The sequence below is a fragment of the Pelodiscus sinensis genome, chromosome 5 (genome assembly GCF_052426305.1).
Source record: "Pelodiscus sinensis isolate ZL-2025 chromosome 5, ASM5242630v1, whole genome shotgun sequence".
Taxonomy (NCBI): domain Eukaryota; kingdom Metazoa; phylum Chordata; order Testudines; family Trionychidae; genus Pelodiscus; species Pelodiscus sinensis.
In genome coordinates this window covers 44,765,275-44,777,318 of record NC_143056.1, presented here as the reverse complement: position 1 = coordinate 44,777,318, position 12,044 = coordinate 44,765,275, and the positions used below count along the sequence as shown (strand labels likewise).

The following is a 12,044-nucleotide window of genomic DNA, read 5'->3' as shown; positions in this document are numbered from 1 at the left end:
CCTGAGTTTTCCCTCATGCAGGGCCCAAAGCAATGGGCTCTCTGTGTGACTGCTGTTTGAAGCAAGGGTTTCTGCTTTTCCTTAATTCTGGCCTCTCTTTATCTTTGCTGTTTTCAGTTCAAGATGGCTTTCCCATGCCCAGGCGCTTTTCTAAACCCGAATACCAACAATTCTTTTTAGGGATGCACAAAAAGTCTCTGGAGGCAGCAGCTGAGGTGGGAAGGAAGCCGGAGGTGGAACGTCAGGCCCTGCCCAAGCTCGACAAGAGCAACAAGGAAGAGAGGGGCCCGGATCCCAAAACCATTTCCCAGGAGGAACTGAGAGAGAACAGCATTGCTGCCCTCAGGGCCAAAGCTCAGGAGCATAGCACCAAAGTCCTGGGGACCGTCTCTGGAGACCCCCCCACCCCAGCCAGGAAGCCAGAGAAAGAGGAAGAGGCAACAGCAGATGATGAGAGACAAATGGAGAAATCAAACTCATCACAAGAGGAGGAGAAGCAGATTTAGAGGGAAAGAGATGATGGAAATCAGCCCCCAAAGACTATCTCCTCTGGGGGCAGCAGCCTCTCCTCAGACTGACTGGGCCCCTCCAGCAGCTCCTGCACAGGGAGTGAGGCCCCCTACGGTCTCTGAGCACTTCAGGAAGCCACAGGCTCAGGCCAAGTTCTGACTGTCAGGTGTATCCAGAGACTGTTCCCTCAGGAGTATTCCTGCCCCTCCACCTTTCCAGCCCTTAGGGCTATTCCTGCCACACAGACCCCTCCTTTCTGAGGGATCAGGAATTATCACCATCTTCTTCTGAGAGGAGACTGAAACTAACTGAGGCTGAGGGGCTTTGGGTCTCTCCTGTCCTGGTCCAACACATGCAGCCTCAGAGCGAGTCTCTTCCCAGTCCCACCCATTCCCACATCAGAGCAACGCTCTCTCCCTGGTACAGTTTCCCCCACCCCACCCTGAGAGCGAGTCTATCCCTTATGCATTTCCATCAGTCTAGAGCAGCATGAACTCTATCTCCCACAAAACATGTTCCTCCCCAGTGTTTATGGTACCTGGCCATCAGCACCCAAGGACCAACTGTGGGTGGGGCTGACCCACTGACCTCACAGGGACCATGTGACTCTTTCTCTGGCCTAAAGCACTGCGGGATAAATCCATGGACATGTTTGCATAAAACAGTGAGTCTATTTAAATGGTGGTTTGTATATTTCATGTGTGTCTTTCCTGGCTGGGTGGTGGGGTGCCTGGAGGCACTCTGAGATGGGGAGGGTGGTATGCTGGACAGCTGATTTTGGTCTCAGTTTTCCTGTAAGGAGCCAACGGGATGAGAAAGAGCAAAGTCAACTTCCAGGAGCTGATCCCTACAACCTCAGGTACCCAAGTCCCACCTTTCCCTTTGGGGATATTCCAAGTCCTACACCTGCCTTCCCCCTGTAGGCATGCTGAAGACTCATAACCTGCTCAGGTACCAGGTTCCTACCCCCAGCACCATCCTGAACACATTCTGCACATGACACCATGCCTAAGAGGCATCCAAGATCTCATGGGTACCCAAGTGTTGCACCCAGCGTCACCCCTTACTGGTAACTGAGACCCAGCTCCTCCCCTCATAGATACCTGGCATTCAGCTCCTTAGTGCTCTCCCCCGATGCTGCACTCTGTCGTGTGCACTGTATCATTTTAGCTGTAATCTGGGCTGCCTCAAACGGCTCCTAGAAACCTTCTACTCCCCAGCACAAAGTGCTGAGGTTTAATTGTATGGAATACTAACAGGGAGTCCTTGCTGCAAGCATAGTCTGGGGCCAGCCTGTTCCCACAAGGCTTCTTCTCAGAATCAGACTTGACTACAGCCCTCAAAACAGAAGGCATCTCAAGAGACCCGGGAGCCTGCAGGCTCTGCCCATTCTCAGTGTGAAGTGGATCAAATATTAGGAAAAATATTCACCGAATAAATGGCTCAATATAAAACGGAAATGTTTGCCAAATCATGTATTTATTGAATTAAACTCCACCAGCTCTGTCTCTGAGTTTCAAGGGGATCACTAGCCACATCCACAGATACGCAGGCACGCTCATAAATGCTGTTAGGTGTTTCTCTCTCTCTCTCTCTCTCTCTCTCACACACACACACACACACACTAGACAGACATTACAACTCCAAGCTAACGTTCCCCTCCAATCCTGGTGAGGAGCTACCCTCTATGACAGTGATTTACTATCCTGTCTGTCCTGCTTTCAGCTGTGAGCTGCTTTTCCTCAGAGATACTGTTTTTATTCTGTCAAAGACTGATCCTTCCCTTCCATGCAGCCTCTGTTTGTCTTTGTTCCCAATTTGTTTGACGTGCTAGACGATAGCCCATGTTGTGTAAATAATGTACATACAGTGAAAAAAGAATTTGGTATTGAGGTGTTTGAGGTATGGAACTGTAACAACTTCTAGTCATTCAGAACCTGTGAGTTATGTGCCATTTTCTGTAAAGACCTAAGCAAGAATAAAACTAAACTAAAGACAGCACCAAGCTTGAAGGAATCATCATCTTTTGGAATAAGGGGGCCTGGATGGAAGGCAAATGGCCCAGCAGTTTGTACATATGTGTGCAAGTGTACTTTGTGCATGCACATGCACACAAATAACGGAGGGGTATATGTTGCCTGCACATTTTTCACTACCTCTTAAAACAACTAGCAGAATACAATAAAATCATGAAGCAGCCCAACTAATTTGATTTGTGTCAGAGCCAATGGAGCCTAAAAATGTCAACTTCTGTTCTCAACCCACAACCTAACAATTTCCTATGGGATGCCAGATGAATTCTCGGTTCTACAATGCGTAAAGAGGGAGCTGAATCCTGCAACGAGAGACTAACATATTTCCAGCAACACCAAATATTGGTGACATGGCATGGTACTTACTGTAAGGAGAAAGGACTTCAGGAGATATAATTACAATTCTCTGCCCAAATGCCACAGACAAGCTTACACTCAAAAGGCGAAAATGCAAGGTAATTTCCTGGCCATCACGTAGGACATATGGAAGCTTGGAGGGCCTGAAGGGAAGAAGCTAGTGCTCTAAGGCTTTGTATTTCAAAATATACTTAGCACTGCTTCCAATAATCTGAGTGGACACATGCATGACTCACATCGGCTTTCAGTAGTCACACCTCATACACACATCCCCCTTCAGCCACATACACTGTGTCTCTCAAACATTTAAACCTTGCGCACTCCCACAATCAGACCTCACAGACACAGCTTGCACACACCCATACATCTTGCATACATCTGTACTTACCATGCACGGTTCTACTTTGCACATCCATGTACTTCACAAACATCCTGCAGCCATGAACACACTTTACACACTAACACAATGCCATGCTTGAGCCTTGCGTGCACACGCCACACATGTCTAGGTGTCACTTAAGTGTACAGCATACTTGGCGCACATACCATTCACTTTAACAGTACAACAATTCCTCATTTAACACTATAGATATGTTTCAGAAAATGATCGTGTTAAATGAAAACATGTTATGCGGGATCAATTTTCCCATTGAAAATAATGGAAAAGGTGGGGGTTGCGTGTCAAACGGTGGTGTCTGTTGGGACCGGGACATAAGGTTGGGGGAGAAAGAGAACTGGGTTACAGCAGGGAGGGGAGGTGTTTGGCTCTGGGGAAGGGAAGGGAAGGAGAGGCGAGGGGAGGGGGATTGGGTTGGGAGTATGCCCCTGTGACGGGTCTGCCGGGTCCCGCACTGCGTCCAGCGACGGGGAGTCGCTGGGGAACAGCGCAGCAAGCGGCGAATCCTCTGCTGCTTTGCAGGGAGGCGGGGGAAGTCCTGCGCAGCTGCCGGTGATGGGCCGGCTGGGGAAACCCAGCTGCCGGCCTGCAAATGGGGCTGGAGGAGAAGGAGCATGGCGTCCGGTGAGGGGGAGTCAGCGGGGAACGGCGCGGTGAGCAGCGAACCCTCCGCCACTTTGCAGGGAGGTGGGGGAAGCGCCGCGCAGCCTCCAGCCTCCAGCGACGGGCTGGCTGGGGAAATCATGTTATTCCAGGGACGGTCATGTAATTCAAAAAATGTTCCCTAAAAAAAAATCGTGCTATTGAAAAAACGTGTTAAGCGGGCACGTGTTAAATGAGGAATTACTGTATTGTAGTGGTATGGCAAGCTACCTGGTAGAGACAGCAACTGTTTGCATTAGACAGGGACTCAAATGGAACCCTAGACCCTACTCCGCACCATTCTCAATAAAAAGGTATGGTAACTGGTCACTGCAATGTATCCTTGCATCCTTCCTCCTAAAAAAAACCACTGCCCATATCTTAATTACTGTCCTTGCTCATTCACCAATGTAAAGATTACACAATGGAGGAGATGGCTCTTCTATAAAAGAGGTTGATGACACTTTGGACTCAATCTGGCATCCAGGACTGAACGTTCCTTTGCTGCAAAACTTTCTATTGCTCTTGGGATTGGGGGTGGGGTGTGGAGGGGACATACGGCACCATTAAATCCATTTATCAAGTTAGGTGCAGGATAAAAGAAAACCGCATGCAAACAGAGGCCTCTGACTGCGAAAGGCAAGAGAACGTACACATGCAGAGGGGTCTGTCTCATGCTTTGGCATCTCAGGCAGAGTTCATCATGCCAACAAAGTATATTACTCAAACGGAAGTTGCAAGTTTGGAATTTTACTTTGGCCCAATCTTTTCAACACACACTTCAGTGCCCTATGAGCCCTCCTGGAGTGACCCCATGACCCAGGAGTTCCACGGAGCTACTCAGAGATAAAGCCATGCTGGGACTAGTAAACACACACGGCAACTCTGGAGGTGTCTTTAAATCACATTTGTGCTTTACACCAGTGTAACTGAGAGTAGCCTGAAACTTGCTCTAAATTCCACCAGGCTGTAGGAAAGCTCGCTCCCTTTGCCCTGGCCCCAGGGAGAAGAGAGGCTGAAAGTGCTATTACCTAATAACATAAGTCACTGGGACTAACTGATTTGAAAACAAGGAGTCCCACACTAGGTGATATCTAACCACAGAAAAATGTACCAAACATATGTGGAATCTCACCAAATACTGAATTATTGCCCAGAAGTGCTGTGGCTGGAGGCCCAAATGAAGAGAGGCACAGTTATGCAGAGAAAAGATTGAAATGGAGACAAGAGAATGAGAGATAGGCTTCCCCAAACTAGCAGAAATTATTTAAAAGGCCATCCATTAAATGGCAACAAGCAAGACGGGGCAACCCTGTATACCCAGTGCATTGGCCAGTCTCAGAGTAAAATGACAGTGATGGCACTAGACACCTACAGCAGGAATTGACAAAAATTATAGTGTGTCACAGGGGGCCAAACATGCCATGAAGCCCAGTCACAGAAATGTAGGCAGGGAAGGGAACTCAATAGGTTTGCTAGTCCAGTCCCCTGCACTCCATTCAGGATTAAGTAATAAGGCTATCCCTGACAGGCATTTGTCACCTGTTCTTAAAACTCTTCAAAGACAGACATTCCACAACCTCCTGGGCAATTTATTCCAGTGCTTTGTGACCCTGGCAGTTAGGAAGTTTTCCTAATGACTAATCTAAACCACCCTTCCTGCAATTTATGCCCATTGCTTCTTATTCTAATGTCAGAGGTTGATGAGAACAATTTTTCATCCTTCTCCTTGTAGCAATCTTTTATGTACTCTACTTGAAAATGGCTATGTCTCTACCTCCCTTCCCCCTGGTTTTCTCTTCCAGACAAAACAGACATTTTTTTCATCTTTTCCTCTTAAAGATTTTCTAGATCTTTAACCATTTTTGTGTTTGTTCCCTGCACTTGCTCCAATTTCTCCAAATCTTTCCTGAAATGTGGTGCCCAGAACTGGACACAATACTCCAGCCGAGGACTTAGCAGCAAAGTTCTTGCGGTCTTGTTTCTGATGGCAACTGCATGGTTCTGACTGTCTCTCTGGCAACACTTGCGTGACTTATTATGTCTGTGATTATAATCAAATTACACCTGACCCACAATGCATCTGGCCCACTTCCCAACAAACCACCCGTGTCTAATCTCCTACAGCTGAAACCCACTGGTGAGGGTATATCACTAGTGCCCCATCCACAGAAGATGTGAGCCTAGTACAGACACCTGTCACAGAGTCTGACTCACACTTTCAGTTCTGAAGGTCCCTAGTATGAGCCAAGATGGTGCCTGTCATGTATCCACCTCCCTGCTCCCCGTGTCTCTCTCATGGGCATCTCAGCTCTTAAAGTTTCTCAAACTGTGGGTCCTGACACGAGCAACTTGGGGGGGGAGGGTCGCGGTATCACAAAGTTTGAGAACCCCGTCTTAAAGCAAGAACGGAAAGCTGTAGGGCTTCTCTGGGAGTGGGTAACTCCTGCCCAATAAGGGGGGCTGATGATGCCAGGGAGCTGTAATGTGGCTTGTTGTTCATCACAGTAAAATCTGACCTAGCCCAGCTGTGGTTGGGGACAGTGAGCAGCTTCCACAGGCCTTGCCGTACAAGGATTGGGGGGTGGAGCAGGAGAGCCCTTCCAGACCTATCTCCCTCCTTAGAAATAACCCTAAGCCCCACAAGGCAAGGCCATGAGGCAGCATCACCAACTCTCTTCATCAGTAAGTCAGGGCCCTGTTGGAGTTAGTGTCAGATGATGAGGGAAAAGTGCATCTCCACCCCTTGCCAGGGGAATGGCCCTTCTGATTAGCTGCCTTCTTCACTTCATAGGGAAAAGCAGCCAATCGGGCCTGCTGCAGGAGGCAGCCAGGGTTCCCTCCCCTCCCATCAGGCACCAAAAGGGTTTTAGGGTGGGAAGGGACAAGGAAGACATGGTCCTTGCAAGAAAGGAGGGGGGACAGCCCCTTCTTGTAAAGCGTTCTCTGCCCCTCCCTTCTGCCAATGCCTGGCCTGGGAAGGGGCCCCTGGGTGCAGAACCCCTAGAGCTGTACCCACCACAGCTGCCCCCCCAAGCTTGGGCAAGGAAGACGAAGAACCCCACATGTTCGGAGCAAAGCCGAAATGGGTTGGGGGGTTGGGGGCTGTAGGAACATGCAGGTATAGGGGCTCTGTAGAGTAGAATTGCCGAGGAGCAGAATTAATTGCTGGGGCAAGCAGGCAGATGAGAGGCACCAGATTCATTAATCAGAATTGTTGGTTTGAAGGAGATGCTGGAAGCTCTGTGCCAGTGATGCTCAATCTTTCCAGACTACTCTACCCCTTGTGGGTGTCTGATTTGTTGTGCATACCCCAAGTTTCACCTCACATAAAAAATTACATGCTTTCAAAATCAGACATAAAAATACAAAAGTGTCACGGGCACTATTACTGAAAAATTGCTACTTTCTCATTTTTACCATTTAATTATCAAATAAATCAATTAGAATATAAATATTGCACTGACATTTCAGTGTGCTACCTGAGCCTGTTTTTCATTTCTGAGCCTTCTTTGAAGCCACAGACCCTCTGCCAGGGGCTGAAGCACATAACTTAGCTTCTCAGGGCCCAGGCAATTGCTCTGCTTGCTGCACCCTAATGCCAGCCGTACACTTGTGACCCTCCTACATTCATCCATCCTAGTCATCTAAGTCTCTGGAGGCTGCAACCACCCAGGTTCAGAAGCACTCATCTAGATGAGCTGAGTACCCCTAGAAGACAGCTAAGAACCCCCAGGATACACATACCCTTGGTTGAGAACAACTGCTCTAAGCTATCCAGCAGCCCAGGGGAGCATCTGCAGCAAAGGGCCAAATCACTTTAGCCACTGGGGCACACTGGCAAAACATTCCCTTGTCCCCCCGACAGACACTGGGGATGGATGTAGGCAGGGGAGGGAGTTAAAAATGGAAAACACTCCAAAACCCACAAGATAAAATTTGTTGGGAAAGAAAACGACATACACTTTTTGGCTCAAGCACTTTTTGGATCAAGCTATTGATTTGAGGGGAATCAGGCATGTTTTCTGAACATTTAGGGTTGGCAATTGATCTGAGAGGGCATTTCAACTGATGGGAAGGATGCTGTAGGGGACACAGGTGTAGCAAATGCATAAAGAAGCAGAGTAGAGAGGGGACTCAGCCAGAAAACTAGAGGAAAGTTTACTAATTCTGGACCCTTACACATTCAAGTGGTGGTGATAGGGCTCCGTGTCACCTAATGTTAAGAAAGTGCCAATGTGGCTGTGAGGCAGAACTGCATCAGATTTGCTCCTGTCTAGTGTGGACACAGTGACCCACTTGTGTAAAACTGGTTGAAGAGCAAACAGTGCAAATCTCACTTGTATACAAGGGCCCATCCTGATGCTTAAAGAACAATTCTGGGCTTTTGCTTTTGTCACAGGGTCTCTGGTATGTTGTATACATGCAGCCATTTGAACAATGACAGTCCTTTGAGGGGGCTTATGCAGTGCGGTTACAGCCCTAACATGTAACTCTGCCAATGGTTCTGATGCTAGGTGAGACACTGCCCACCCCCTGTCCTCTTTTTCTCTGTGGAGGCAGCATTTCTGTGTGGCCAGACTGTCTTCCTCACTGGTACCTAATTAATGCTTCAGGTGAGTCAGTGCCCACTGACCAGGGAAACAGGGGCCACAAAGGATCCCACTAATGAAGAATGAAGAATGAGAGACTAATTAACCTTATGGTCTCTACCATCAATTCCCTCAGCAAATCTGGCCTGGCACCAGGACTGGCTTGGGCTTGTTATAGTCCCTCACTGCAAAACAATTGGTTAGATTCTATTTTTAAAAAACCCTTTGCATTACACAGTTGCCTATTTAGGCTCTGAGGCACAGCAAAACAGAAAGAAGCTGGTACCTCACATATTCAGAGATAAAGTAACTCCTGACAGGCATAAATTACATGTGATGTCATATAGATATTCACAGGGGCAGAATACCCAGACCAGTACCCTCAACCCCCAATCTACCAGAGGAAGATGGCCTGGCTTGATCCCATGATCCCAGGTCACCACAGGGACATGATCTGGCCAAGGACTTGTCCCCTGGGGACTTGTCACAGGGGGAGCCAGTCTAGCTTGTTACCTCTCTGTCCTGCAGTGAGTCAGAGCATAGCTTGACAACCCTGCTTATGCAAGACAGGAGGGAGATCGCTTAGACACGTGATCCCCTGCTTTCTCATGAGGGAGAAGGACCAACTCAGCATCCTTTGTCCCATGGCAGGAACTCAATCTGGACTGACACCCATAATCATGTAGTCTCATAAGGGGCTTCAGAAGTAGGTGGTCTGGCCTGACACCCAATTCCTGCAAGGGGAGATGACTTGGCCTGACATTGGGGCTAGGACACAGATATGGGGACATAATTAGTTAAAACTAGATAAACTGATGTGGAGATGGGGGCAGATGCATAATTATTTGCTGGTCTGTTGGATGCCCAGAGTTAAAGCTTCAGCTTTAATTAGCATGCCCTGTCTCATGTGTGGGGGTGTACCTGCACACGCACACACACACATACATACACAAAGTGGGCAGGGAGCATTCAAAAATTGAAAGACAAACAAAAATATAAATCTTGCTTTTTAAAATCTCGTGACTTCTTGGGGGTCGAAGGCACGAAGGTATTTAGGTGTCCAAATGCCAGAGATTCGTGGCCATTTTTGAAGGGGCAAATCAACAGCCTAGGTAAGCACTAAGGATAAGGCTCAATCCCTTTTGCCCCAGGGTGTTGTGTTCGATGTACTTAACTGCCAATGCTGAAACCAGTCAGGTGGGAAATACTCACATGCTGTGACCTGAAAAAGCCACTGGAGGTCACTCTTTTTCCAGTCAAGAATTACTGAGGCTGGAGTGAGCTGCCTCTTACCTTCCCTTGGGGAACCACTCCCTGCATTGCCCCTGTACAAACCCGCAGAGATTATTATTTATTCCTTCAACCTGGATCCCCTCAAGTGTGCTAGGTGTATCACAGGCAATATACCAACACCCTGCCCCAGGGCAATGAAGGGATGGAAGCTACACAAGGGAGTTCTTACTCTCCTCCTGACCCCCAGTCCTTGTTAAGATTTCATCCAGCTTCTCCTCCTCCCTGTCCCTGCCCCTTTATATATAGTTGCCCAGCTAGGCCTTTCTACACACGCCCCTTAACAACAGTCTCTCAGCCAGGCCTCTCCACGCCTGCCCCTTCTATAGTCACTCAGCACATCCTCTCTGTGCCTGCCTTGTTAAAGTACAGTTGCTCAGCCCAGTCTCTGCTTCCCTCCATCTGCCCATTTAATGACACATTTGCTTTCTCCCTGACCCCCTTCTTACTCGAGTTGTTCTTTCCCAGCCTATGGGCAGTTTTAAACTCTTGTGTTTATAATTCCCGTGTGGTGCCTTACTGTGCCTCAGATGCCCTGGGACTCAGGGATCCAGCGAAGGCCCCTTCACTCTTGTGGGGACTGGGAGCTGCCACCAATGTGCTTTCACTTGGTGCTGTGCACACAGTCATTCCGTCACAGTCACTGGGATTCCACTGTTCTCCCAATACCCTGATTCACACCTGAATGCCACAGTTGCCTCCTCTCTTCCCTTTCATAGATTTAAGGCCAGAAGAAACAATTAAACCATCTAGTCTGCCTTCCTGAATGTCATGGACCAGAGAATTCCACTCACATCCAGGGCCTTGGCTGTCTGCGTATCTTGGCAGCTCTTCCTTTGCAACATCTCTGAGATCCACCATGAACACTCAAAGTTGCTCCATGTCTTGGACTTCTCTCTCATGTGACTCCTACGACCTTCTCCTCCTTCCCTAGATCTCATCTCACTGCCCCTCTCTTGTCATTTGAACAAACAGATGCCCTTCCAAATTTCCTTGCAGGGCATTTCTGATCTAGAACCAGCTTGGGATCATTTCCTCCTATTCCCCATTCTCCATGCAAGCCTCCATCCCCTTTTCCCAATCCCTGAAACAGCTTCTCTGGCCTTGCATCAAATGACCAGGCTCTACTCTTTTGTCTTTCTACAAATGCTAGAAGCTACATCACCTCTTGCACTGAAAACACCAAAAACCCAAACAAAACCATCTCAGATGCAACCAGCTTTTTTTTCTCTCATTCTGCATGGGAATCTGGGACTTCAAGGATAGGGTCCCCTCTTTATTGGACTAGTCTCTGCAGTCTCTCTGTCTGTTATCCTTTCACTGTTGACTAGATTTTGGTCTCATTATGGCCCATTGATGCTATCCACTGATGCAAGGGATTAGTAACTCCTGTCTGAGGGCATTTCCCTAGCACAAGAGCAGCACAGGGCCCTACCCTGATCTCAGCAGGGGTGTTTTGGGGTGTAGCTAGTGGCTAGAAGGGGGAGTGGCCAGGGTGGTTTGAGCTCTGACTATTCGGGGCTATGGAAGACTCCCTGGGCAGCTATACAATGCTGCTGTTAAGTTAGGGGCTGCTGCAAAACACTCCAGGAGCTGTGCCTGAAGCCACTTTTGCCTAGTCCTTGGGGTTGCATCTCCAGGGTGGTGCAGATTAGAATCTGGCTGTGTCTCTTCAGTCCAGCTTTAGACGAGAAGTCCCTTCGGATTAATATCTCATTTTTACAGACACCACTAAAACTCTGTGCACTCTGTGGTAAGGTATAGCTAGCATTGACAATAAAGAGGAAGTCACGGTCCCTGCACCAAAGAATGTATAAACTGTGTATGTATACCACCTTGGGAAACCAGCTGAAGGCGTGATCTCAGTCAGCAAAGAGTTTTCATAGACTCATAGGTCTGTGGGAGACTGTGTCTGACAGACTTTGGAAGAGCAATTTTAGCAGGATTCTGACTGAGCCATTTTGGAACATAAAGGAATAGAAATAATTCCAGGAACTGTGGGCAGCATGCCAGGGGAAAGCACAGAGTGAGATTGGGAGAAAAATCCAAGCGGAGCACATAGGCAAGAGACTTAGCAGAGGCCAGAGCAAGCTAGTGGGTAACCTGCTGCATTCAACTTCTAAGCAAGGGCAGGTTAGCAACAGGACAAAGGGAAACTGTTAAGTGACATAGGCCAGCCTAGATCGCTCTGGCTGAGACTACAAGCACCAGCCAGTTTGGTTT

The 12,044-nt window shown here is 48.3% G+C and overlaps 1 protein-coding gene across 2 annotated transcripts in view; it reads left to right on the top strand.

The window, feature by feature from the left end:
- VSX2 (visual system homeobox 2) overlaps positions 1–2,529 on the top strand; it is a 43,113-nt gene extending 40,584 nt beyond the window's left edge. The window contains exon 5 of one of the 2 annotated variants that reach the window (XM_075926880.2): positions 118–2,529. In XM_075926880.2, coding sequence (XP_075782995.1) covers positions 118–506 — 389 coding nt within the window. In that variant the 3' untranslated portion in view covers positions 507–2,529. The remainder of the gene's footprint in view (positions 1–117) is intronic. The other variant, XM_075926881.2, reaches the window with a different exon arrangement.
- The last annotated feature ends 9,515 nt before the right edge of the window (positions 2,530–12,044 follow it).